Genomic DNA, 23,311 nt, shown 5'->3' on the forward strand with positions numbered 1-23,311 from the left:
CTTGCTGAAAATGTGTTGCTGGAAAAGCACAGCAGGTCAGGCAGCATCCAAGGAACAGGAAATTCCACTGACACCCTCCTTCGACTGACTGAACTGGTCCTCACCCTGAACAACTTCTCTTTCCAATCCTCCCACTTCCTCCAAACTAAAGGAGTTCCCATGTGTTCCCGCATGGACCCCAGCTATGCCTGTCTCTTCGTAGGATATGTGGAACAGTCCATCTTCCGCAACTACACTGGCACCACCCCCCATCTTTTCCTCCGCTACATCGATGACTGTATCGGCGCTGCCTCGTGCTCCCACGTGGAGGTTGAACAGTTCATCCACTTTACCAACACCTTCCACCCCAACCTCAAATTTACCTGGACAGTCTCAGACTCCTCCCTCCCCTTCCTAGACCTTTCCATTTTTATCTCGGGCGACCGAATCAACACAGACATCTACTATAAACCGACTGACAGAATTTCCTGTTCCTTGGATGCTGCCTGACCTGCTGCGCTTTTCCAGCAACACATTTTCAGCTCTGATCTCCAGCATCTGCAGACCTCACTTTGTCCTCTCAGATACCCACACAGTCTTCTGCTTGAGGAGTCATCATCTCTCTGACTTCGAATTATCACAGGCTTTCATTCTCCCAAATCCTGTCTGCCTGGAAACCTCTTCTCCCTCCTGTCTCTCAATATTTCCTCCATTTAATAGCACAAATACTCTCATAACATTATGAACTCGCGTAATGAATCTTGTATAGTTCTTCTTGGTTTTTTCCCAAAATCATATAATCTCATGGCTTTAATCTATTGGTAAATGTCTGGGATTTCACACATTGTCCATCTTCTTTTTTAAAAAAATTAAATGGTTTGTAATGTAAGTTTGACAGTCTTATTTGTGTCAAAACCCAGCAAGGAATTCAGAAAAACACTTTTTACTCCATGCATGGTATGTGGAAATTCTACCATGGAGTAATAGATACATGTAAGGGAGAAAGAGATTAAAAATGAGGGAGAGGGGTTTGGAGGGTAATGTTGAGCATGAACTGGGCCAGATTGCCTGTTGTATTGTTCTGTTTGAATTGCAATTAACTGGACCATGCTCTAATACTGTTTATGATCAGATTTTGTTGGAGGTTATTCTGATTAGTGTCACTACTACCTCAAGTCAGGAGAGGGCAGTATTAACTAGTCAGCTTGGTCTTTTCAGGATGGATAGCTGTTAACAAGAAACTAACATCCCTCAACTCCAAAAATTAATCCCTGTAAGACCACATGCTGAGATTTCCAAAAATATTAGGTGCAATTTTCTGCATTGATTCTTATTGATGTGTTCCTAAATCAAGCAATACTGAAATAAATGCCACGGGATTTCGAAGCACTTTACATTTCGAAAGCTTTTTAGGTTTTGTTCATGGTTAAATACTGAATAGATCACGGGGGAGAGTGCCCATATCATGTTTTAAATAGTACTATCTGATTTTTTTTTACATACATCACCATCTACTTTGGCCTCCGCATATTCCAGTTGAGCCTGCTGGTAAAGGCTGCATTAGCCAACATCTCCATAGTCAGAGTATTTGGACTGAAAGAGCTGATGATAAACGAACTTGGATCAGTTCATGGCAAACGGCAAGAGATCATCTTCTATTTTTTTTGGAAGACTGTATGATACTTCTCAATTCGTCCAGAATTTTTGTCACAGATTCACTTCCTGTTTATGATGTGCTTATGAGAAAGGAGAGTTTAAATGTTATTTTATAGGTTTGAACAGAATTTTTAAATGATGAGTATACAAAAGCATTGTTCATTTGGGGTAATACAACCTACAGAATTTACTGAAACTATCAAGATCAGAATGGATCCATTAGGCTAGACCAAGGGATTGCTTTTCGAAAGTCCACTCATAGAGTCAAGAGATGTACAGTGTGGAAACAGACCCTTTGGTCCAACTCATCCATGCTGACTAGATATCCTAACCCAATCGAGTCCCACCTGTCAGTGCGGGTCAGGTGAATTGGCCATGCTAAATTGCCTGTAGTGTTAGGTAAGGGGTAAATGTAGGGGTATGGGTGGGTTGCGCTTCGGCGGGTCGGTGTGGACTTGTTGGGTCGAAGGGCCTGTTTCCACACTGTAAGTAATCTAATCTAATCAATGCCCTTTTGTCCTGGACTCCCCCACTCCAGGGAAGAGACTTTGTCTGTTTATCCTATCCATGCCCCTCATGATTTTATATAAGATGTTTGCATTATTGAATGGACCCAGCATTTATTGCCCATTTCAAGCCCATTTCAAATTGCCCTTGCAAAGGTGGTGGTGAGTTGCCGCCTTAACCTGCTGTAATCCATGTGTTGTAGGTAGACCCATAATGATGTTAGGGAGGGAATTCCAGGATTCTTACCCAACAACATTGAAGGAACAGTGATATATTTCCAAGTCAAGACGGTGAGTGGCTCGGAGGGGAACTTGCTTGGGGTGGCATTCCCATGTATCTGCTGCCCTTGTCCTTCTCTACAATTTTAACCATGTTTCAGTGCTTTCACCTTATGTTGGCAAATTTCCCTGACTTTGGTTCTGGGAGTAACATAATGCATAAGATAAGAACAAGAGTAACATTTTGGTTAGATATCAGTGATGATGGAAGTGTGAACTTAGCTATATGTACCTGAATTAAAGTAACATTTGTACTGCTGTAATGGGAGGTTTGGACTTGATGTTAATGCATATGGTTATTGAGTTAGTATAAGTGACTACTTTTTTAAATGTGGGTGTTTCATGGGATGGATGTTTTCTAATCAACCTGTTCAGAAATATTATTACACACCTCTGGAGCAGGTGGGACTTGAAACCAAGCCTCCTGACTAAGAGGTAAAGACACTACCGCTGCACCACAAGTACCCTGTTTCATGGGATAAGGACTTAGGCCCAATCATCTTCAGTTGCCTCATCAAAGACTTTCCCTCCAATGTTAAGTCAGAGGTAAGGATGTTTGCTAATTGAGTAATGTTTACCATCAAATGTGAATTCTGAGGTACTGACAAAGTCCATGTCCAAATACAGCAAGACCTCTCATCTAGATTTGGGCTGTTTTGGGAGTTACCAGTGATCAGAAATTGAACTAAACTAGCCATTTAAATGCAGTCGCTGCAAGAGCAGGTCAGAGGGAATCCTGCAGTCAGTTAATCATCTCCTGCCTCCCCAAAACGTGTGCACCACCCACAAGGGTACTAGTCAGGAATGGAATGAAATACTCCCCACTTGCCTGGATGGGGGCAGCTCTTACACTCTGACAAGGGATAGTATGTCTACCTACAGAAAATGAACAACTTGGTTCAAAGAGGCAGCTCACCATGGCAAATCAAGGGCAACTGGGATGGGAAATGTATACTGGCCAAGCCTATAATGCCCAACTCCCATAAATGAATGAAGTATTTTTTAAAAAAACTCAAATTGAATAAGCAGGGCTGACCTACAGTTGAAATTTCCTTGGACTTTCAGAGTGTAATGTTCTTTTTGTGACCTGCAACGATAAGCATGAAAGTAAACATTTTTAATGCCTATGAAGACCATTCTGTGGAACACATGTCATATTGTGAACACTAGAGCTTTTATTGTTATTCTGAAACAGTGTTATACACCTAATTACTAATCTACATATGCAATTGTCCTTAAGAGAAAGCAAAGACTGCAGATGCTGGAGATCAGAGTCGAGAGTGTAGTACTGGAAAGGCACAGCAGGTCAAGCTGCATCCGAGGAGCAGGAGAGTTAACGTTTCAGACACGAGTTCTTCATCAGGAAGTGATGAAGGGCTAATGTCCAAAATGTCGATTCTCCTGCTTCTCGGGTGCTGCCTGACCTGTGTTTTTCCAGCACTACACTCTCGACAATAGTCCTTACAGAAGTGAGTTTTGAGAATGTTTTGTAGCTCGGGTTGAGGTTCTGGATGTAGATTTGCTCGCTGAGCTGGGAGGTTTATTTCCAGACGTTTCGTCACCCTACTGGGTAACATCTTCAGTGGGTCTCAGGCGAAGCAGTGTACATGATTCCGGTTGGAGTTCTGGAACTCTATCAACAAACACATCGAGTTGGACCCCATCTACCACAGTCTGAGAAAAAGAGCAGGAAATGACATTACCAACCCAAAGAAACCCAAACATATAAATAGAAAGCAGGAATCATGTACACTGCTTTGCCTGAGGCCCACTGAAGATGTTGGAGAATCAACGTTTCGGACATGAGCCCTTCTTCAGGAGACTTCATTCCTGAAGAAGGGCTCATGCCCGAAATGTCAATTCTCCTGCTTCTTGGATGCTGCCTGACCTGTTGCGCTTTTCCAGCTACACATTTTTTTTAGCTCTGATCCCCAGCATCTGCAGTCCTCACTTTCTCCACTGAAGATGTTACCTAGTAAGGTGACGAAACGTCTAAAAATGAACCTCCCAGCTTAGCGAGCAAACCTACATCCAGTCCTTACCCCACATGGGTAGACTGAACTTGCCAGGAAGATGTAGGGGAGTGAGGGCTGTCCAGTGAGAGGTTGCTGCAATTGCTGTTTTGAAAGATATCTTTATTGAGGTGCACACTTTAAATTAAAACCTCTCTGCGGCAGTTAAGCTGCTCCCTCAATTGATAGACAATGGCTGTGTAACTAATCCGAGCCAAATGTCACTGAACAATTACATAACCGGTTTAGCTCGCTCAGTGAGTTGCATGCTAAAGAGGTGATGAAAGGGAGCACTGAAGCAATTGATCATTGGTCTTTATGGAGGAAATGAAGGAATTGTCTGGCCATTCCTATAGTTTAAGTAAATATGAAGGATTCCATGGTTGTATTTAGAGAGCAGAAGTTAAGTGATTAGGCAACATACCATCCTTAGGTAAAAACAGGGACTGCAGATGCTGGAAACCAAAGTTTAGCAGGTCAGGCAGCATCCGAGGAGCAGGAAAATCGACATTTCCTGATGAAGGGCTTTTACCCGAAACGTCGATTTTTCCTGTTCCTCGGATGCTGCCTGACCTGCTGTGCTTTTCCAGCACCACTTTAATCTAGAACATAGAACATTCCAGCGCAGTACGGGCTCTTCAGCTCTCGATGTTGTGCCGATCTGTGGAACCAATCTGATGCTCATCTAACCCACACTATTCCATTCTCGTCCATATGCCTATCCAATGACCAATTAAACGCCCTTAAGTTGGTGAGTCTACTACTGTTATAGTAGTGTGTTCCACTTCCCTACTACTCTGAGTAAAGAAACTGCCTCTTACATCTGTCCCATATCTACCGCCCCTTAAGTTATTGCTATGTCTCCTCATGCTAGCCATCGCTATCTGAGGAAAAAGGCTCGCACTGTCCAACCTATCCAACCCTCTGATTATCTTATTTGTCTCAATTAAGTTGCCTCTCAACCTTCTTCTCTCAAAACAAAAATAGCCTCAAGTTCCTCAACCTTCCCTCCATACAAGGCAATATCCTTGTAAATTTCCTCTGAACCTTTCCAAAGTTTCCATCTCCTTCCTATAATGCAGTGAGCAGAACTGTACGCAATTCTCCAAATGTGGCCACACCAGAGTTTTGTACACCTGCAGCATGGTTCCAAAACCCAAATCCTTCTACCAATAAAAGCTAACACATCGTTTGCCGCCTTAACAACCCTATTAATCTGAGTGGCAGCATTCAAGAACACTGAGATCTAGAACATAGAACACGGAACATAGAAAAATACAGCGCAGTACAGGCCCTTTGGCCCTCGATGTTGCGCCGATCCAAGCCCACCTAACCTACACTAGCCCACTATCCTCCATATGCCTATCCAATGCCCGTTTAAATGCCCATAAAGAGGGAGAGTCCACCACTGCTACTGGCAGGGCATTCCATGAACTCGTGACTCGCTGAGTAAAGAAGCTACCCCTAACATCTGTCCTATACCTACCACCCCTTCATTTAAAGCTTTGCCCCCTTGTAATAGCTGACTCCATACGTGGAAAAGGTTCTCATGGTCAACCCTATCTAACCCCTAATCATCTTGTACACCTCTATCAAGTCATCCCTAAACCTTCTTTTCTCCAATGAGAACAGCCCCAAGTGCCTCAGCCTTTCCTCATACGATCTTCCTACCATACCAGGCAACATCCTGGTAAACCTCCTCTGCACCCGTTCCAGTGCCTCCACATCCTTCCTATAGTATGGCAACCAAAACTGCACACAATACTCCAGATGAGGCCGCACCAGAGTCTTATACAACTGCAACATGACCTCAGGACTCCGGAACTCGATTCCTCTCCCAATAAAAGCCAGTACGCCATATGCCGCCTTCACAGCACTATTTTCCTGGGTGGCAACTTTCAGAGATCTGTGTACATGCACACCAAGATCCCTCTGCTCATCCACACTACCAAGTATCCGACCATTAGCCCAGTACCCCATCATCTTGTTACTCTTGCCAAAGTGAATCACTTCACACTTAGCTACATTGAACTCCATTTGCCACCTTTCTGCCCAGCTCTGCAGTTTATCTATATCCCGCTGTAACCTGCCACATCCTTCCTCACTGTCAACAATTCCACCGACTTTCATATCATCCACAAATTTGGTCACTCAACCTTCTAGCCCCTCCTCCAGGTCATTTATAAAAATGACAAACAGCAATGGTCCCAAAACAGATCCTTGTGGAACACCGCTGGTAACTGCACTCCAAGATGAGCCTTTACCATCAACTACTACCCTCTGTCTTCTTCCAGCCAGCCAATTCCTAATACAAACCTCCACTGCACCCTCAATGCCATACCTCCGTACTTTTTGCAGTAGCCTACCATGGGGAACCTTATCAATCGCCTTACTAAAATCCATATACACCACATCTACTGCTTTACCCTCGTCCACCTCCTTAGTCACCTTCTCAAAGAATTCAATAAGGTTTGTAAGGCATGACCTGCCCTTCACAAAACCATGCTGACTATCCTTGATCACATTATTCCTATCCAGATATTCATAAATCCTATCCCTTACAATTCTCTGTAAGACTTTGCCCACAACAGAAGTGAGACTCACTGGCCTTTAGTTACTAGGGTTATCCCTACTCCCCTTCTTGAACAAGGGAACCACATTTGCTATCCTCCAGTCTTCTGGCACTATTCCTGAGGACAACGAGGACATAAAAATCAAGGCCAATGGCTCTGCAATCTCCTCCCTTGCTTCCCAGAGAATCCTAGGATAAATGTCATCAGGCCCAGGGGACTTATTCTCTGCTCATCTCCACTACCACGAATCTTACCGTTACCCCAGTAATCTGCATCCTTGTTACTCCTTCCAAAGTGAAACGCCTCACACTTTTCCACATTAAACTCCATTTGCCACCTCTCAGCCCAGCTCTGCAGCATATCTATGTCTCTCTGTAACCTCTCACATTCATTTGTCACTATCCACAACTCTACCAACCTTAGTGTCATCCGCAAACTTACTAACACATCCTTCTACACCCTTATCCAGGTCATTTATAAAAATGACAAACAGCAGTGGACCCAAAACAGATCCTTGCAGTACTCCACTAGTAACTGAACTCCAGGATGAATATCTCCCATCAACCAACTCCCGTCTGTCGTCTTTCTTTCAGCTAGTCAATTTCCTGTTTCAAACTGCTTAAATCATCATCAATCCCATGCCTCCGTATTTTGTGCAATAGCCTACCATGGGGAACCTTATTAAACACCTTACTGAAATCCATATACACCACATCAACCACTTTACCCTCATTCACCTGTTTGGTCACCATCTAAAAGTTCTCAATTAGGTTTGTGAGGCACGACCTAACCTTCACAAAACTGTATTGACTACGTCTAATCAACTTATTCACGTCTAAGTGATTATAAATCCTCTCTCTTATAACCCTTTCCAACACTTTACCCAGAACCGAAGTAAGGCTCTCAGATCTATAATTTCCAGGGTTGTCTCTACTCCCCTTCTTAAACAAGGGAACAAAATTTGCTATCCTCCAATCCTCTGGCACTATTCCTGTAGACTGTGATGACATAAAGATCAAAGCCAAAGGCTTGGCAATCTCCTCCCTTGCTTCCCAGAGAACCCTCGGATAAATTCCATCCAGCCCAGGGGATTTATCTATTTTTACACTTTCCAGAATTGCTAACGCCTCCTCCTTATGCACCTCAATGACCTACATCAAAACCAGGTTGTTTGCGCACTGCATTATTGTCTTGCCAGAGGCTATCAGGGACATTTCTAAGAGATGTGTGTGATTAAAATGGGCCATACCTAGGGAGGGTTTGTGTTTCCTGAAACCTTGTGAACCCAGTCTGTGATCTGGCTTCAGCAGATTGCAGTGATCGTTCTCAGAAGCACCTATGAGTTCAGGGATGCTTGTCATTAACACATTTTTTAGCAGGATATTTAGAAGAACTATATATTATTTAAATTGAGAACAGTTTTTCTTGCAGCAAATAATTAGGGTATGGAATATCTTACCTGGATTGTGATAGATTAGGAGAAAGTGAGGACTGCAGATGCTGGAGTACTAGAGTTGAAAAATGAGCCCTTGATCAGGAATGAGGGGGCCCAAGGGGGCTGAGAGTTACATGGGAGGGGGTTGGGGCTATTGGGAGGGTAGCTGGAAATGCGATAGGTGGATGAAGGTGGGGGGAGTGATGATAGGTCGGAGAGGAGGTTGAAGTGGATAGGTGAGAAGGGCGATGGGCAAGTAGGGCAGTTCAAGAGGGCAGTGCTGAGTTAGAGAGTTGGGACTGGGATAAGGTCGGGGGCGAGGGAAATGAAGAAACTGGTGAAATCAACATTTGATCCAGTGTAGTTGGAGGGTCCCAAGCAGAAGTTGAGCCATTCTTCCTCCAGGCATCGGGTGACTAGAGTTTGGCGATGGAGGAGGCCCAGGACTTTCATGTCCTTGGCAAAGTGGGAGGGAGAGTTGAAGTGTTCGGCCACAGGACAGTGGGGTTGATTAGTGCATGTGTCCCCGACATGTTCTCTGGGATGTTCCGTAAGTTGGTGTCCTGTCTCCCCAATGTAGAGGAGACCACATCGAGAGAAATGGACACAGTAGATGACACGTGTGGAAGTACAGGTAAATCTTTGTTGGATGTGGAAGGATCCTTTGAGGCCTTGGACGGAGGTGAGGGGAGAGATGTGGGTGCCAGTTTTAGGTGAGAATGAATTCCGCTTAAGATATTGTTTTGAATTACTGGCAAGAATCCTAAACATTCTTGCAATGGCAAGGGTAGATGCCAGGAGTGGATGGTGGGTTGGTGGGGGTGTGTGGATCTAACAAGGAAGTCACGGAGGGAATGGTCTTAGTGGAATGCAGATAGGGATGGGGAGGGAAATATATCCCTGGTGGTGGGTCCGTTTATAGGTGGCAGAAATGGTGAAGGATGACGCATTGTGCCCGCAGATTTGCTGGAATGGACGTTGAGGACGGGAGGGGATATGTCCTTGTTGCATTGGGAAGGGTGGGTTTCAAGGGCGGAGGTGCGGGAACTGGAGGAGATGTGCTGGAGGGAATCGTAGACCACATGGGAGGGGAAATTATGGTCCCTGAAGAAGGAGGCCATCTGAAATGTTCATGGTAGAATTGGTCCTCCTGGGTGCAGGTGTGGCAGAGGCAGAGAAATTGGGAGTAGGGGATAGTACTTTTGCAGGGGGCAGGGTGGAAGGAGGTGTAGTCCAGGTAGCTGTGGGAGTCGGTGGGTTTGTAGTAGATGTCCATGTTGAGTCGGTGACCGGAAGAGGTCCAGGATGGGGAGGGAGGTGTCCAAGGTGGTCTAGGTGAACTTGAGGTCAGGGAGGGAGGTGCTTATGAAGTTGAACTGTTCAACCTCATCTTGGGAGCACGAGGTAGCGCCGATACAATCATTGATGTAGCGGAGGAAAAGGTGGGGAGTGGTGCTGGTGTAGCTGTTGGAAGATGGACTGTTCCACGTCCCTGATGAAGAGGCAGGCATAGCTGAGGACCATTCGGGTGCCCTTGGATACCTCTTTGGTCTGGCAAAAGTGGAAGGATTTGAAGGAGAAACTGTTGTGGCTGAGGACCAGTTCAGCCAGGCAGATGAGGGTGTCAGTGGAAGGGTATTGGTTGGATCGGTGGCAGAAACGGAGGGTTTGGAGGTCTTCATCATGGCAGATGAATGTGTACAAGGACTGGATATCCACAGTGGAGATAAGGCATTGGGTGCCAGGGAAACAAAAGTTATGGAGGGCATGGGTGATGTTCTGAATATAGGTGGGGAGTTCCTAGACCAGAGGGGTAGGACAGTATCAAGGTATGCAGAGATGCATTCAGTGGGGCAGGAACAGACTGAAACAATGGATCGATCATGGCAGTCAGGTTTATGGATTTTGGGTAGAAGGTAGGACCAAGAGGTGCGGGGTTCCTGGACTGTGAGGTTGGAGGCTATTGGTGGGAGATCTGCTAAGGTGATGAGGTTGTGGATGGTCTGGGAGATGATGGTTTGGTGATGGGACATGAGGGGGCGGTAGGGGGAGGTGTCTGTGAATTGGTACCTGGCTTCAGTGGTAAAGAGGTCGGTGTGCCAAACTACTGCTGCGCTCCTCTCCACTGGTTTGATGGTCAGGTTGGGGTTAGAGCAGAGGGAGTGGAGGGTTATGTGTTGCGAGAGTGAGAGGTTGGAGTGGGTCCGGGGGTGGACAGATTGGGCGGTTGCCGTGGCAGTTGGAGGTGAAGAGATTGAGGGCGGGTAACAGACTGCATGGGGTGTCCAGGTGGATGGGGGTGTTGGAGGTGGGAGAAGGGATCCTCGGAGGGTGGAGTTGGGTGTCCTGATGGAAAAGTAGACCCCGAGGCAGAGGCGGTGGAAGAAAAGTTTGAGGTCACCATGCGTGTTGAATTCGTTGATCCAGGAGCATGGATGAAGGTGAGGCCTTTACTATGGATTGATCATTCATCCTCAGTGAGGGGGAGGTCAGGAGTTATGGTAAAGATACAGCTGGGCTGTGAACTGGTACCTGGTGTGGGGCTGGAGTTGAGAATGGGGGCGGAGACTGTCTCTGGAGTGGGTGTGGTTATGGGATTGTGGCTGATGTCACCACCAGAAGTGACGTTCACGCTGAGGATCAGAAGGGTGGAAGGGCTGTCTTCGACGGCATTCGTGGGGGCGGAAGTGACGTAACAGGCGATGTCGTCGGCAGTGTTCCGGTGAGTGACATTGGTGGAGGCAGAAGTGGTTGATGCAGCGGCAACTGCAAGGCGACTACAGAGGTAAAATGCCAGTTGGCCTCTGCGGTGGTTTTGGTGGTGGTGGATCTTGTAGCGGTTGCAGCAGTGGTTGTCATGGCAAAAGTCTCAGAGGCAGTCCATCTTCCGCAGCTACACTGGCACCATTCCCCACCTTTTTCTTCCACCACATCAGTGACTGTATCGGCGCCACCTCGTGCCCTCTCAAGGAGGTTGAACAGTTCATCAACTTCACGAACACCTTCCATCCTGACCTCAAGTTCACCTGGATCACCTCGGATACCTCCCTCCCCCTCCTGGATCTCTCCATCTCCATTTCTGATGACCAACTGAACACTGACATACACTTCAAACCCACCGGCTCCCACAGGTACCTGGACTATTTCTCCTTCCACCCTGCCTCTTGCAAAAAAGCTATCCCTTATTCCCAATTCCTTCATCTCTGCTGCATCTGCTCCCAGGAGAACCGATTCCACTATAGAACATCCCAGATGGCGTCCTTCTTGAGGGACTATAATTTCCCCTCCCACGTGGTCAATGATGCCCTCCAGTGCATCTCCTTCAGTTCCCGCACCTCTGTCCTTGAACTCCACCCCTCCAACTGCAACAAGGACAGAATGCCCCAGTCCTTTCCTTACGCTCCACCAACCTCCTGGATGCATCGCACCATCCTCTGCCAGCTCTGCGACCTACAATCAGACCCCACCACCAGCGGTATATTTCCCTCCCCACCTCTATCGATTCTGCAGAGACCTTGTCCTCCGCGACTCCATTGTTAGGTCCACACCCGCCACCAACCCACCCTCCATTCCCAGCACCTTCCCCTGTCACCACAAGAAGTCCAAAACCTGCGCCCACACCTCCTCCCTCACCTCCATCCAAGGCCCCAAAGGGTTCTTCCACATCCAATAGAGATTTACCTGTACTTTCATACACGCCATCTGTTGTGTCTTTCGATGTGGTCTCCTCTACATTGGGGAGACAGGATGCCAACCTGCAGAACCTCCCAGAGAACATCTTGGGACACCTGCACTGCCCTGTGGCCAAACACTTCAACTCCCCCTCCTATTTCGCCAAAGACCTGCAAGTCCTGGGCCTGCTCCATCGCCAAACTCTAACCACCCACCGCCCGGAGGAAGAACACCTCATCTTCCACCTTGGGACCCTCTCATCACATGGGATCAATGTTGATTTCACCAATTTCCTCCTTTCTCCTGCCCCCACCTTATCCCAGATCCCAACCCTAACTCAGCACCGGCCTCTTGAACTGTCCTACCTGTCCATCTTCCTTCCCGTCTATCTGCTCCACCCTCCTCTCTGACCTATCGCCATCACCCCACACCTTCATCCATCTATCGTATTCCCAGCTACTTCCGTGCTCCCCCCCCACCAACCATTTATCTCTCAGCCCCCTTGGGCTCCCCCCAATTCATGATGAAGAGCTTCTGCTTGAAACATCGAATCTCCTGCTCCTTGGATGCTGCCACCATAGAACATCCCAGATGGCGTCCTTCTTCAGGGACCATAATTTCTCCTCCCACGTGGTCAGTGATGCCCTCCAGTGCATCTCCTTCAGTTCCTGCACCTCCGTCCTTGAACTCCACCCCTCCAACTGCAACACGCTGCCTCTATTGGTGTTTTTCCAGCACCACACTTTTCGACTCCGATCTCTAGCATCTGCGGTCCTCACTTTCTCCAAGCCACCGGTTAGACCACACTCTAAATACTGTGAACTATTTTGGCCCCTTAGCTAAGGAAAGGTAAACTGGCATTGTAGGCAGTTCAGAGAAAGAACATTAGATTGATCCCGTGTATGGAAAGATTTTCTTTAAGGAGGTGTTGGTTAGGTTGGGTCTGAACTAATTGGAGTTTAGACAAATGAGCTGTGACCTTACTGAAACATATACCATTCTAGGTAAAGATTTGTGCACTTGTGTCTCTCACTGTGTCTCACACCTGCACGCACACAACATGGGTGCTGGGGAAAAAATAAGCACTACTGCAGTTTAGGCGGGAGTGTGGGGGGTTTAAGGAGAAAAAAAAGGAAAATAAAATAAGATAAACAGGAGCGTAGAACAGGAGGATCAGGCATCCTGTTCATTCTGAGAGCAGGCTCTTGAGGGAGCTGGACCAGTGTGTGTGCATGTATACTGCAATGACTCTCCTCCTTGACTGTGTCAGAGGGGAAGGGAACTGTTTCTGGACCAGCTGCCCCACATCCAGTGAGCTCAAAAAAAAGAGAAAAAAAATAACATTCTAGGCACATTGCAAAATAGGTGTGGAGACTGCTTCCCCTTGTGAGAGAGTCTGGGACTGAAGGGCATAATCTCAGATTAAGGTGTGGCCCTCTTAAATCAGAGATGAGGAGGTAATCTCTGAAGGTGGTGAATCCATGGAATTTGTACTGTAGCAGCTGTGTTATTAAGTATATTTAGGGGAGAGATAAATAGATTTTAATTTGTGTGGCGGTCTAGGGTTATGGAGAATAAAGTGGAAAAAATGGAGTTGAAGTTGATTGGAAGAACAGATTTGATTGACCAATTTATTTATGCCACCAGGACTTGCATGTGCAGTGTGGTCCCCACTTTGGAGTTATTCCACTGAAGTAGTGAACCTTGCTGTCGTGTTTGGAAGGGGTTGATGAGAGGGATCTTATTGAGGATGAGATCCTTGATTGGCCCAGGTTAACAGTCCAGAGTTATTGATAGCAGCCCCTGGCACCATCACACCACTTTCTAATTTTCCATCTCTCTTCCAACTGAATTCGTCCTCAAAGATAGGAACGTATCAGGACTGCATTGAGCCAGCAGGTTTCTTTAAAGTTTGATGAAGGAGATAAGTGAATGAAGACATTACTGACAGTGTGAAAGCTAGTTTGAGTAGCTTTCTGAAAGCTGACCTGGAAAGTGACTTTTTCATATGAATGCTAATCATATTGACATCCCCATCCAGTTATTGGGACATTGAATGCTTTGGTCGTGGGATCTCTCATTTGCTTGGAGTAACAGTCGCTCTGACTCTGGATTCTAAAGAAATTTGACCCTTTCTTTGCTTTTTCTGTTTTTTCAAAGTCATCAAAATGCCTTTTTAACAAAATCCTTGCTGCTTGCTCTCTTTCTCCCTCCTTGTTCCTTGAACTAGTTTTGACGGATATCAAAAGAGCCTGTGCGATCCTCCTAATGAGAAATGTGTTGGCGCCAGATTAAAGAGGAAGAGTTAAATGCCATCTTTTGAATGTCCACCAACCTTTTTTTTGGGAGGCTGCGGAATGAGGGGGCAAGGTCAGTTTTCTCACCAGCTGAGATTAAGGGTAGTGCTCCTTTAACAAAGGCAATGCCAAGCTGGTTTACTGGCTCAGACAAGGGTCCTTTTGTCTGCTTGTATAAACGATTGCCAAAATGAGATGGCGGAGAACGGGAGACTGACATGGGACGTGTTTCTGCTTTTGATTTTCAATCTGTATCTGCACTAAAAAGGCAACAGTGACTTCAGAGAATGGAATTAAGTTCAAAAGGACTGGCTGGGGCTCCGATGGTGGTTCAGAAATTGGGGTTGGGGGGGGGGGGGGGGAGGTGGTGTAATAGTTCAACAAACTCATGAGTGCTTCTGCATGGTCCTGATGCTGATATTAGTAGCAGTCTCAGTAATAGGAGAGTGGAAGATGAAGCTGCTTGCTTGATATTGGTTCAGGTGAGAATGGATTCTGCCAAAGATATAATTGTTTTGAATTACTGGCAAGAATCCTAAACATTAACACAGCTATTACAAAATGACAGCATTTTAGGATGAAAACGTTCATCCTACCAAAGCAAATGCTGCAGAAAAAGCATAGCAGGTAGCATAGAAGAGAAAAAGCAAAGAGGAATTAAGTTCACATTTCTTTTAATCTTTCATCTGAACTGAAAGAAGTTAGAAATTGAATAGGTTTGAGGCAACTATAAGAAAACCATTAGGAAAGATTTGATCCCTGAAGCTCTGGACTACATTTCCTAGATTTTCACAATGTTAAAATATTCTGATCTATTATGATCCAAAATAATGCTTACATTAAAATGCAATTGCCAAATCATAGTTTCATCCACAACAAAAACAGAAACTGCTGGAAAAGCTCAGCAGGTCTGGCAACATCAGTGGAGAGAAATCAGAGCTAACATTTCGGTTCGAGTGACCCTTCCTGGAACAGAGTTTCATCCGCTCAGCTAATTGACGTACGTCATTTTGTAATTTTGTCTACATTACTAACTGGCTGCCAATGTTTATTACTGGCGTATTTGGACCGTCTTATATTGTGCATAGAGTCATAGAGATGTACAGCACGGAAACAGACCCTCCGATCCAACCCATCCATGTCAACCAGATACCCCAACCCAATCTAGTTACAAAATTATGAGGGGCATGGATAGGATAAATAGACAAGGTCCTTTCCCTGGGGTCAGGGAGTCCAGAATTAGAGGGCATAGATTTAGGGTGAGAGGGGAAAGATATAAAAGAGACCTATGGGGCAACTTTTTCATGCAGAGAGTGGTACGTGTATGGAATGAGCTGCCAGAGGATGTGGTGGAGGCTGGTACAATTGCAACATTTAAGAGGCATTTGGATGGGTATATGAATAGGAAGGGTTTGGAGGGATATGGACCGAGTGCTAGCAGGTGGGACTAGATTGAGTTGGGGTATCTGGTCGGTATAGACGGGTTGAACCGAAGGGTCTGTTTCCGTGCTGTACATCTCTGACTCTATATCAGTTGGGAAGAAGTGTTCTTGAATTTATTCATACGTATGTTCGAATTTTTATATCTTCTGCCCAATGGAACAGGGTTGAAGAGATTAAAACCGGGCTGGGAAGGGGCTTTGATTGTGTTGGTTGCTTTCCCAAGGCAGTGAGAAGTGTAGATGGAGTCAACGGATGGAAGGCTGGTTTGCATGACAAATTAGTCTGTGTTCATGACACTGCAGTTTCTTGTGCCTTAGGAAGAACAATTGCCATGCCAAGCTGTGATACATCTGTATAGGATGCTTTCTATGGTACATGCATAAAAATTAGTAAGTCCTGTTCGCTGAACTGGGAATTTGTATTGCAGACGTTTCGTCCCCTGTCTAGGTGACATCCTGAATGCTTGGGAGCCTCCTGTGAAGCGCTTCTGTGATCTTTCCTTCGGCATTTGTAGTGGTTTGAATCTGTCGCTTCCGGTTGTCAATTCCAGCTGTCCGCTGCAGTGGCCGGTATATTGGGTCCAGGTCGATGTGCTTATTGATTGAATCTGTGGATGAGTGCCATGCCTCTAGGAATTCCCTGGCTGTTCTCTGTTTGGCTTGTCCTATAATAGTAGTGTGTCCCAGTCGAATTCATGTTGCTTGTCATCTGCGTGTGTGGCTACTAAGGATAGCTGGTCGTGTCGTTTTGTGGCTAGTTGGTGTTCATGGATGCGGATCGTTAGCTGTCTTCCTGTTTGTCCTATGTAGTGCTTTGTGCAGTCCTTGCATGAGATTTTGTACACTACATTGGTTTTGCTCATGCTGGGTATCGGGTCCTTTGTTCTGGTGAGTTGTTGTCTGAGAGTGGCTGTTACCACACTACCATACATCAAGAGCATTTCTGAACTGACAGCCAGACTACTGCGACCACTAGGACTCATAACAGCACACAAACCAACAGCCAGGGAATTCCTAAAGGCATGGCACTCATCCACAGATTCAATCAATAAGCACATCGACCTGGACCCAATATACCGGCCACTGCAGCGGACAGCTGGAACTGACAACCGGAAGCGGCAGAGACAAACCACTACAAATGCCGGAGGAAAGATCACAGAAGCGCTTCACAGGAGGCTCCCAAGCACTGAGGATGTCACCTAGACAGGGGACGAAACGTCTGCAACACAAATTCCCAACTCGGTGAACAGAACCACAACAACGAGCACCTGTGCTACAAATCTTCTCCCAAACTTTGAATTAGTGTCCCAGGGCTTTAAAGGACTAACTATCATGTTCTGGAGATTTGTCATTTTTTGCTGCCATTCGTTTTCTACGGTTCTGCTTCCTTGCTTATATTAACTTTAGTGAGTTATAATCCTTGAACTGTGATTGAGTTTCCTTGAAATGTTAGGTGTTTATCCTCTTCTTCTACTCCGAAGATTGATATCAAGTGAGTATTCAGCAAGTCTGCCATTTCCTTATTTTCATTTGGAACATTACCTGCCTCTGTTTTTAAAGAGTAAAGGGCTTATGCTCGAAACGTCGAATTCTCTATTCCTGAGATGCTGCCTGGCCTGCTGTGCTTTGACCAGCAACACATTTGCATCTGTTTTTAAAGAGGCCACCTTACCATGAATTACCCTTCCCATTCAAAATATAGTTTGCAAAATATACTAATGATAATATTCCTATTCCTCAAGTTTTAAAATCTTTCTTTCCTGTTCTTTGTTTCTGCCCCAGTCCCTTCCATCTACATTGTCCACTTTTTGTTTAGTTTTATCTCTCACACCTTTATTAATCATAATTGTGTTATTTGATTGTTAAAGCTCTCACTCCGAGGTTGTTAACTTAGTTGCTTTCAAATATTTCCCAACATGTTTTCTGTATTTTAACCTAATAACACATTTGACCACTTCTCTGTTCCATCTCTTTAAAGGTAGCCTTATAAAATCTAGAATCTTAGTGACCATTGTTATATCCAGAGGTTCCCCAATTAGTTATGGTTCCAGGCGGGATACTCCAAATATTAAACTCCTGGATGATAAGGGATGAACTGACACCTGTCCTTTTACAGCTGCTGCTGTACCCCCAACTCAACAAGATGAACCTAGAAACTAATTGCTTCCCTTGTGGATGTTTTTCTCTGAGACCCTATATGAGCTGCTTTAAAAAGGAACCATTCTAACTAAACTTTCTTGAGATAACAAAGAGTGAGTTTATTAATTACTAAACACAAAAATAGTTATAATGCAACACACACAGACTAAAGGTAAGAGGTGAGTCCAAAATGATAAAACTTTAAGCAGTGATGTTTGGGTCAGTCTCTGAATTGCTTATAAAGAGTGGATAGTTGATTGTTGCAGGCTTTGCAATGGAAGATACTGGTGCTGCTGATATTGGGAATTGAATAGTTGATTTCAGTCATTACTAAATTTGGTATTCAAGGTGAGAGGGTCCTTTTATTATTCTATTTTTCTCTGGCTAGCTATTCAGATTTTTGTTTTCAGATTCCCAACTGTGTGGAAACAGGCCCTTCGGCCCAACAAGTCCACACTGACCCATTCCCCTACACCTAACACTATGGGCAATTTACCGTGGCCAATTCACCTAACCTGCACATTTTTGGACTGTGGGAGGAAACCCACACAGACACAGGGAGAATGTGCAAACTCCACACAGTCAGTTGCCCGAGGTGAGAATTGTACCCAGGTCCCTGGCACTGTGAGGCAGCAGTGCTAACCACCGTGCCACCCACTAACTTCTAGCACTCCAAGTGAAAGCATCTCTTTAGCTTGATTTGATTTATTTTTGTCACATGTACCTAAGTACAGTGAAAAGTTTTTTGTTTTGTGAGCAGTCAGGTGGATCATAACCAAGGACATACAGATCATAGTGCGTTTAGACAAATCAACGCGCACAAATTTATGACTGCACAGGAGGTGCACGAAAGCAAGGTCAACATTAGATTTGAAATGAGAGAGGTCCATTCAGCAGGCTAATAACAGCAAGGGAGAAGCTGTTCTTGAATCTGTGTGTGTTCAAGTTTCTCCAACATGTATGACCAGGACATTGTTTTTCAAAAACAAACCCAAAAGAATTGTGGATGCTTGAAATCAGAAACCTAAACAGAAATTGTTTGAAAACTCAGCAGGTCTCGAAGCATCGGTGGAGAGAAATCAGAGTCAACGTTTCTGGTCCAGTGACCTTCCTTCAGATCAGAAGGTGTAACGTTTTCAGGCAGTGGGTGGTATGTGTCTGGAATGAGCTCTCAGAGGAGGTAGTGGAGATGGATACAATTCCAACATTAAAAAGGCATCTGGATAGATAAGTGAAAGGAAAGGTTTAGAGGGATATGGGCCAAATGCTGGCGAACAGGAGTAGGTCAGATTGGGATGTCTGTTGGCATGGATGAGCTGTACTGAAGGCAATGTTTCCTTACTGCATTAACTCTATGACTCAATAACCGAATGCATCTTTAGGCTGTTGCTTTCTTGATGCTCACATTAAAGCACCTGTGGGTTATCCTTAGTGTAGACAGAGACAGCCAGATGGTCTTGTCGTGTTAGGCAGCAAATAACAGTCAAGGGGGACTTTGCCCTGTCGTGGGGTTGGTCCGTCGTCAGTTAGGGAAGTTAGTGAGGTAGCCCAAGTGAGTGAGTAGGAAGTGCAGAGAGCAGGGAGGCTTAGTCGTTTGGGGAGAATAGAGTGAGGGAGAACGATTAAGGAAAGATGCCATGTGTGATACTGACAGTGGTAGATCATGTGTCTTGGTTGGCAGGTGGCTGCAGTGGTATAGTCAGAAGTTCAGGTAGCAGAGATAGGATGGTGACACTTACACAACAGTAAGCAGAAGTCCACTGCCACACTGACCAAAATGGTTAGTTTAGACCAGGCTGGCAGTGTTTGATGTGATGCACATGGTGTAAATATCACACCAAGAGGCCTTAATACCAGCCAGCATTTTGTCACTGCTGAGCTCCAGATAACATGAGAGCAATTCTGTGAAGGGTATGATGCATAAATAATGAGGTGGGTGGCATAAAATTGAACAAGAAAAGTTGGTAGGGATTTTAGGGCAACTCTTCAAAATTGACTCTCTGCTAAATTGGCAAAAGTTAGCCCTGTATCTTGAAATCATTCAAGTAGTTCTAAGTTAAGCTATGCTGTTCTTCCCAAAGTGCTAAATTTAAATTTTTTCAGCAAAAGAATTGTTTTTTGCTGCAAACTTTTCTTACCGAATTATTACGTTCCACTTAGTGCTGATACTGAGACACCTAGAGGCAGCTCCCACAAGTTTTGAAGCTACTATCATTCCTTGGTTCTGTACTACAAGTTTCGGATTTCTTTCCCTAATGTTGTAATCATATCTTTAATCAATAAGGTACCTTATCTCTCACTTTCCATGTTCTAAATTGGGCACGTCCTTGATAGTCCATTGGATTACCTGAGCTAAAGCCTTTCTTTGAACTTACTTCACTAATGTATGCTTTATTTTGTTATACAGTAAACGAACTGAGTGGAGGAGCCCCCTGGAAGACACTGGCATTGACTGTCTGCATATATGTAATCCTCAAATTCCTTCAGGGAGGTGGTGCAGGTAAGAGATCCATGTAAACCACATACCTGATGTTAGTTGATTTGCTTTGAACACAGAACATAGAATATTACAGCACAGTACAGGCCGTTCAAACCTTGATGTTGCGCCGACCTGTGGAACCAATCTGAAGTCCACCTATCCTACACTTTTCCATTTTCATTCATATGTTTATCCAATGACCATTTAAATGCCCTTAAAGTAGGTGAGTCTACTACTGTTGCAAGCAGTGGGTTCCACACCCCTACTACTCTCTGAGTAAAGAACCCACCTCTGAAATCTGTCCTATGTCTATCACCCTTCAATTTAAAGCTATGTCCCCTCGTGCTAGCCATCACCATCCTAGGAAAAAGGCTCTCACTGTCCACCCTATCTAACCCTCTGATTATCTTCTATTTCTGAATTAAGTCACCTCTCAAATGTCTTCTCTCTCACAAAAACAACCTCGACCCATTTGGATACAGAACTGGCTCAAAGGTAGAAGACAGAGGGTAATGGAGGGTTGTTTTTCAGACTGGAGGCCTGTGACCAGTGGAGTGCCACAAGGATCGGTGCTTGGTCCACTACTTTTCATCATTTATATAAATGATTTGGACATGAGTATAAGAGGTACAGTTAATAAATTTGCAGATGACACCAAAATTGGAGGTGTAGTGGACACCGAAGAGGGTTACCTCAAATTACAACTGACCAGATGGGCCGATGGGCTGAGAAGTGGCAGATGGAGTTTAAATTAGATAAATGTGAGGTGCTGCATTGTGGGAAAGCAAATCTTAGCAGGACTTATACACTTAATGGTAAGGTCCTGGGGAGTGTTCCTGAACAAAGAGACCTTGGAGTGCAGGTTCATAGCTCCTGGAAAGGAGTCTTAGGTAGGTAGGATAGTGAAGAAGGCATTTATATGCTTTCCTTTATTGGTCAGTATTGAGTGTAGGGGTTGGGAGATCGTGTTGTGGCTGTACAGGACATTGGTTAGGCCACTGTTAGAATATTGTGTACAATTCTGGTCTCCTTCCTATCACAAGGATGTTGTGAAACTTGAAAGGGTTCAGAAAAGATTTACAAGGATGTTGCCAGGGTTGGACGATTTGAGCTACAGGGAGAGGTTGAATTAGCTGGCGCTGTTTTCCCTGGAGCATCGGAGGCCGAGGGGTGACCTTATAGAGGTTTATAAAATAATGAGGGGCATGGATAGGATAAATAGACAAAGTCTCTTCACTGGGGTCAGGGAGTCCAGAACTAGAGGGCATAAGTTTAGAGCAAGAGGGGAAAGATATAAAAGAAACCTACGGGGCAGCTTTTTCGCATGGAATGAGCTGCCAGAGGATGTGGTGGAGGCTAGTACGATTGCAACATTTAGGAGACATCTGGATGGGTATATGAATCGGAAGGGTTTGGAGGGATATGGACCAAGTGCTGGCAGTTGGGATTAGATTGGGTTGGGATATCTGGTCGGCATGGATGAGTTGGACTGAAGGGTCTGTTACCGTACTGTACATCTCTATGACTCTGCGTCCCTCCGCCTTTCCTCATAAGACCTAACCTCCATAGCAGGCAATATACCAGATAAATCTCCTCTGACTTCCAAAGCCTTTCAAAGCTTCCACATCCTTCCGATAATGCGGTGACCAGAACTGTACACAATACTCCTAAGTGCGGCAGCACCAGAGTTTCGTACAGCTGCAGCACAACCTCGTGGTTCCGAAACTGAGTCCCTCTACCGATAAACGCTAACATACCATATGCCTTCTTAACAACCCTATCAACCTGGGTGGCAACTTTCAGGGATCTATGTACATGGGCACCGAGATCTCTCTGCTCAACTACACTAAATGTTGTAATTGGACCAGGCTCTAACACTTCCTCTGGCAGCTCATTCCCCACATGCAGCAGCCTCTGCGTGAAAATGTTGCTGCTTCTATGTCTTTTCCCTCTCAGCTTAAACCTATGCCTTCTAGTTTTGGACTGGCCTACCCTGGAAAAACATCTGTACCAGTCCGATTGACTTTTAACTGCCCTGTAAGTCACTCCGTTGAATGGAATCATTACAAGTTTAATCAGGCAGCCTACAATTTTCAGTTGTAGTTAGGGATGAAAAGAAGTGCAAGTGTTGCCAGTTGCACCCACTTCGCCAGAATTCATGTAGAAAAGCATTCATCCAGATCAGTCACTCTGCATTGACGAACAGTTTCGGCTGTCCCACAGAATTGGAGTGGCAGCAAGCTGATATCAGCTGGACTCTCAATGACTTAGACAGGGCAAGGTCACCCTTTCTGATTAACCAAGTGCTGATCTCGGTCCGTTAATTGAGCGTTTGTGGGCAGAGGTGGAGCAGACATTCAATCAACCCCTTTCTGATGTCAGTTGTCCCTTCTTTTTGAATGTTAAGTGTTTGATAGCAATGTCGCCCATTTGTATTACTGATTTGAAAGGATACTAGTCATACTCTGAAATCAACCATGGTTAAATGATTCCAGATATTATTTTGAATAAGGAAGTTCCATGATAGCGATCTCATCTCGAATTGGACTCTTGTGATGTACAGTTCAGGGCTGTCAATTTTCTGTTGTAGTCAAACAACTCTTGCAGTGAGGCTAAGAAATGAAAGAGCTGTTTGTTTCCACTCCTACCCGCCTTAATGAGGACTCTAATATTCCCACTCCCTCTCCTCTGACCTTTGATCTGTTCCAGTTTCTGATGAAAGCTTTTTTGTGCAGTTTGGAGAATGAGAGCAGGACAAGGCCTTGGGAACATTTTATTAAGAGATTTCTATCTCTATACTCACTTTCACTACCAAAGGATAGCCCAAATACTTTACAGCCAA

At 45.1% G+C, this 23,311-nt stretch overlaps 1 protein-coding gene across 1 annotated transcript in view; it reads left to right on the forward strand.

Annotated features, from left to right (window-relative positions):
- The window catches only part of abcb6a (ATP-binding cassette, sub-family B (MDR/TAP), member 6a), a 254,471-nt gene that overhangs the window by 66,369 nt on the left and 164,791 nt on the right, over positions 1-23,311 (forward strand). The window contains exon 5 of the mRNA XM_060828218.1: positions 20,398-20,490. Coding sequence (XP_060684201.1) covers positions 20,398-20,490 — 93 coding nt within the window. The remainder of the gene's footprint in view (positions 1-20,397; positions 20,491-23,311) is intronic.

Source organism: Hemiscyllium ocellatum, chromosome 7, assembly GCF_020745735.1.
Source record: "Hemiscyllium ocellatum isolate sHemOce1 chromosome 7, sHemOce1.pat.X.cur, whole genome shotgun sequence".
NCBI classification, from domain to species: Eukaryota; Metazoa; Chordata; class Chondrichthyes; order Orectolobiformes; family Hemiscylliidae; genus Hemiscyllium; species Hemiscyllium ocellatum.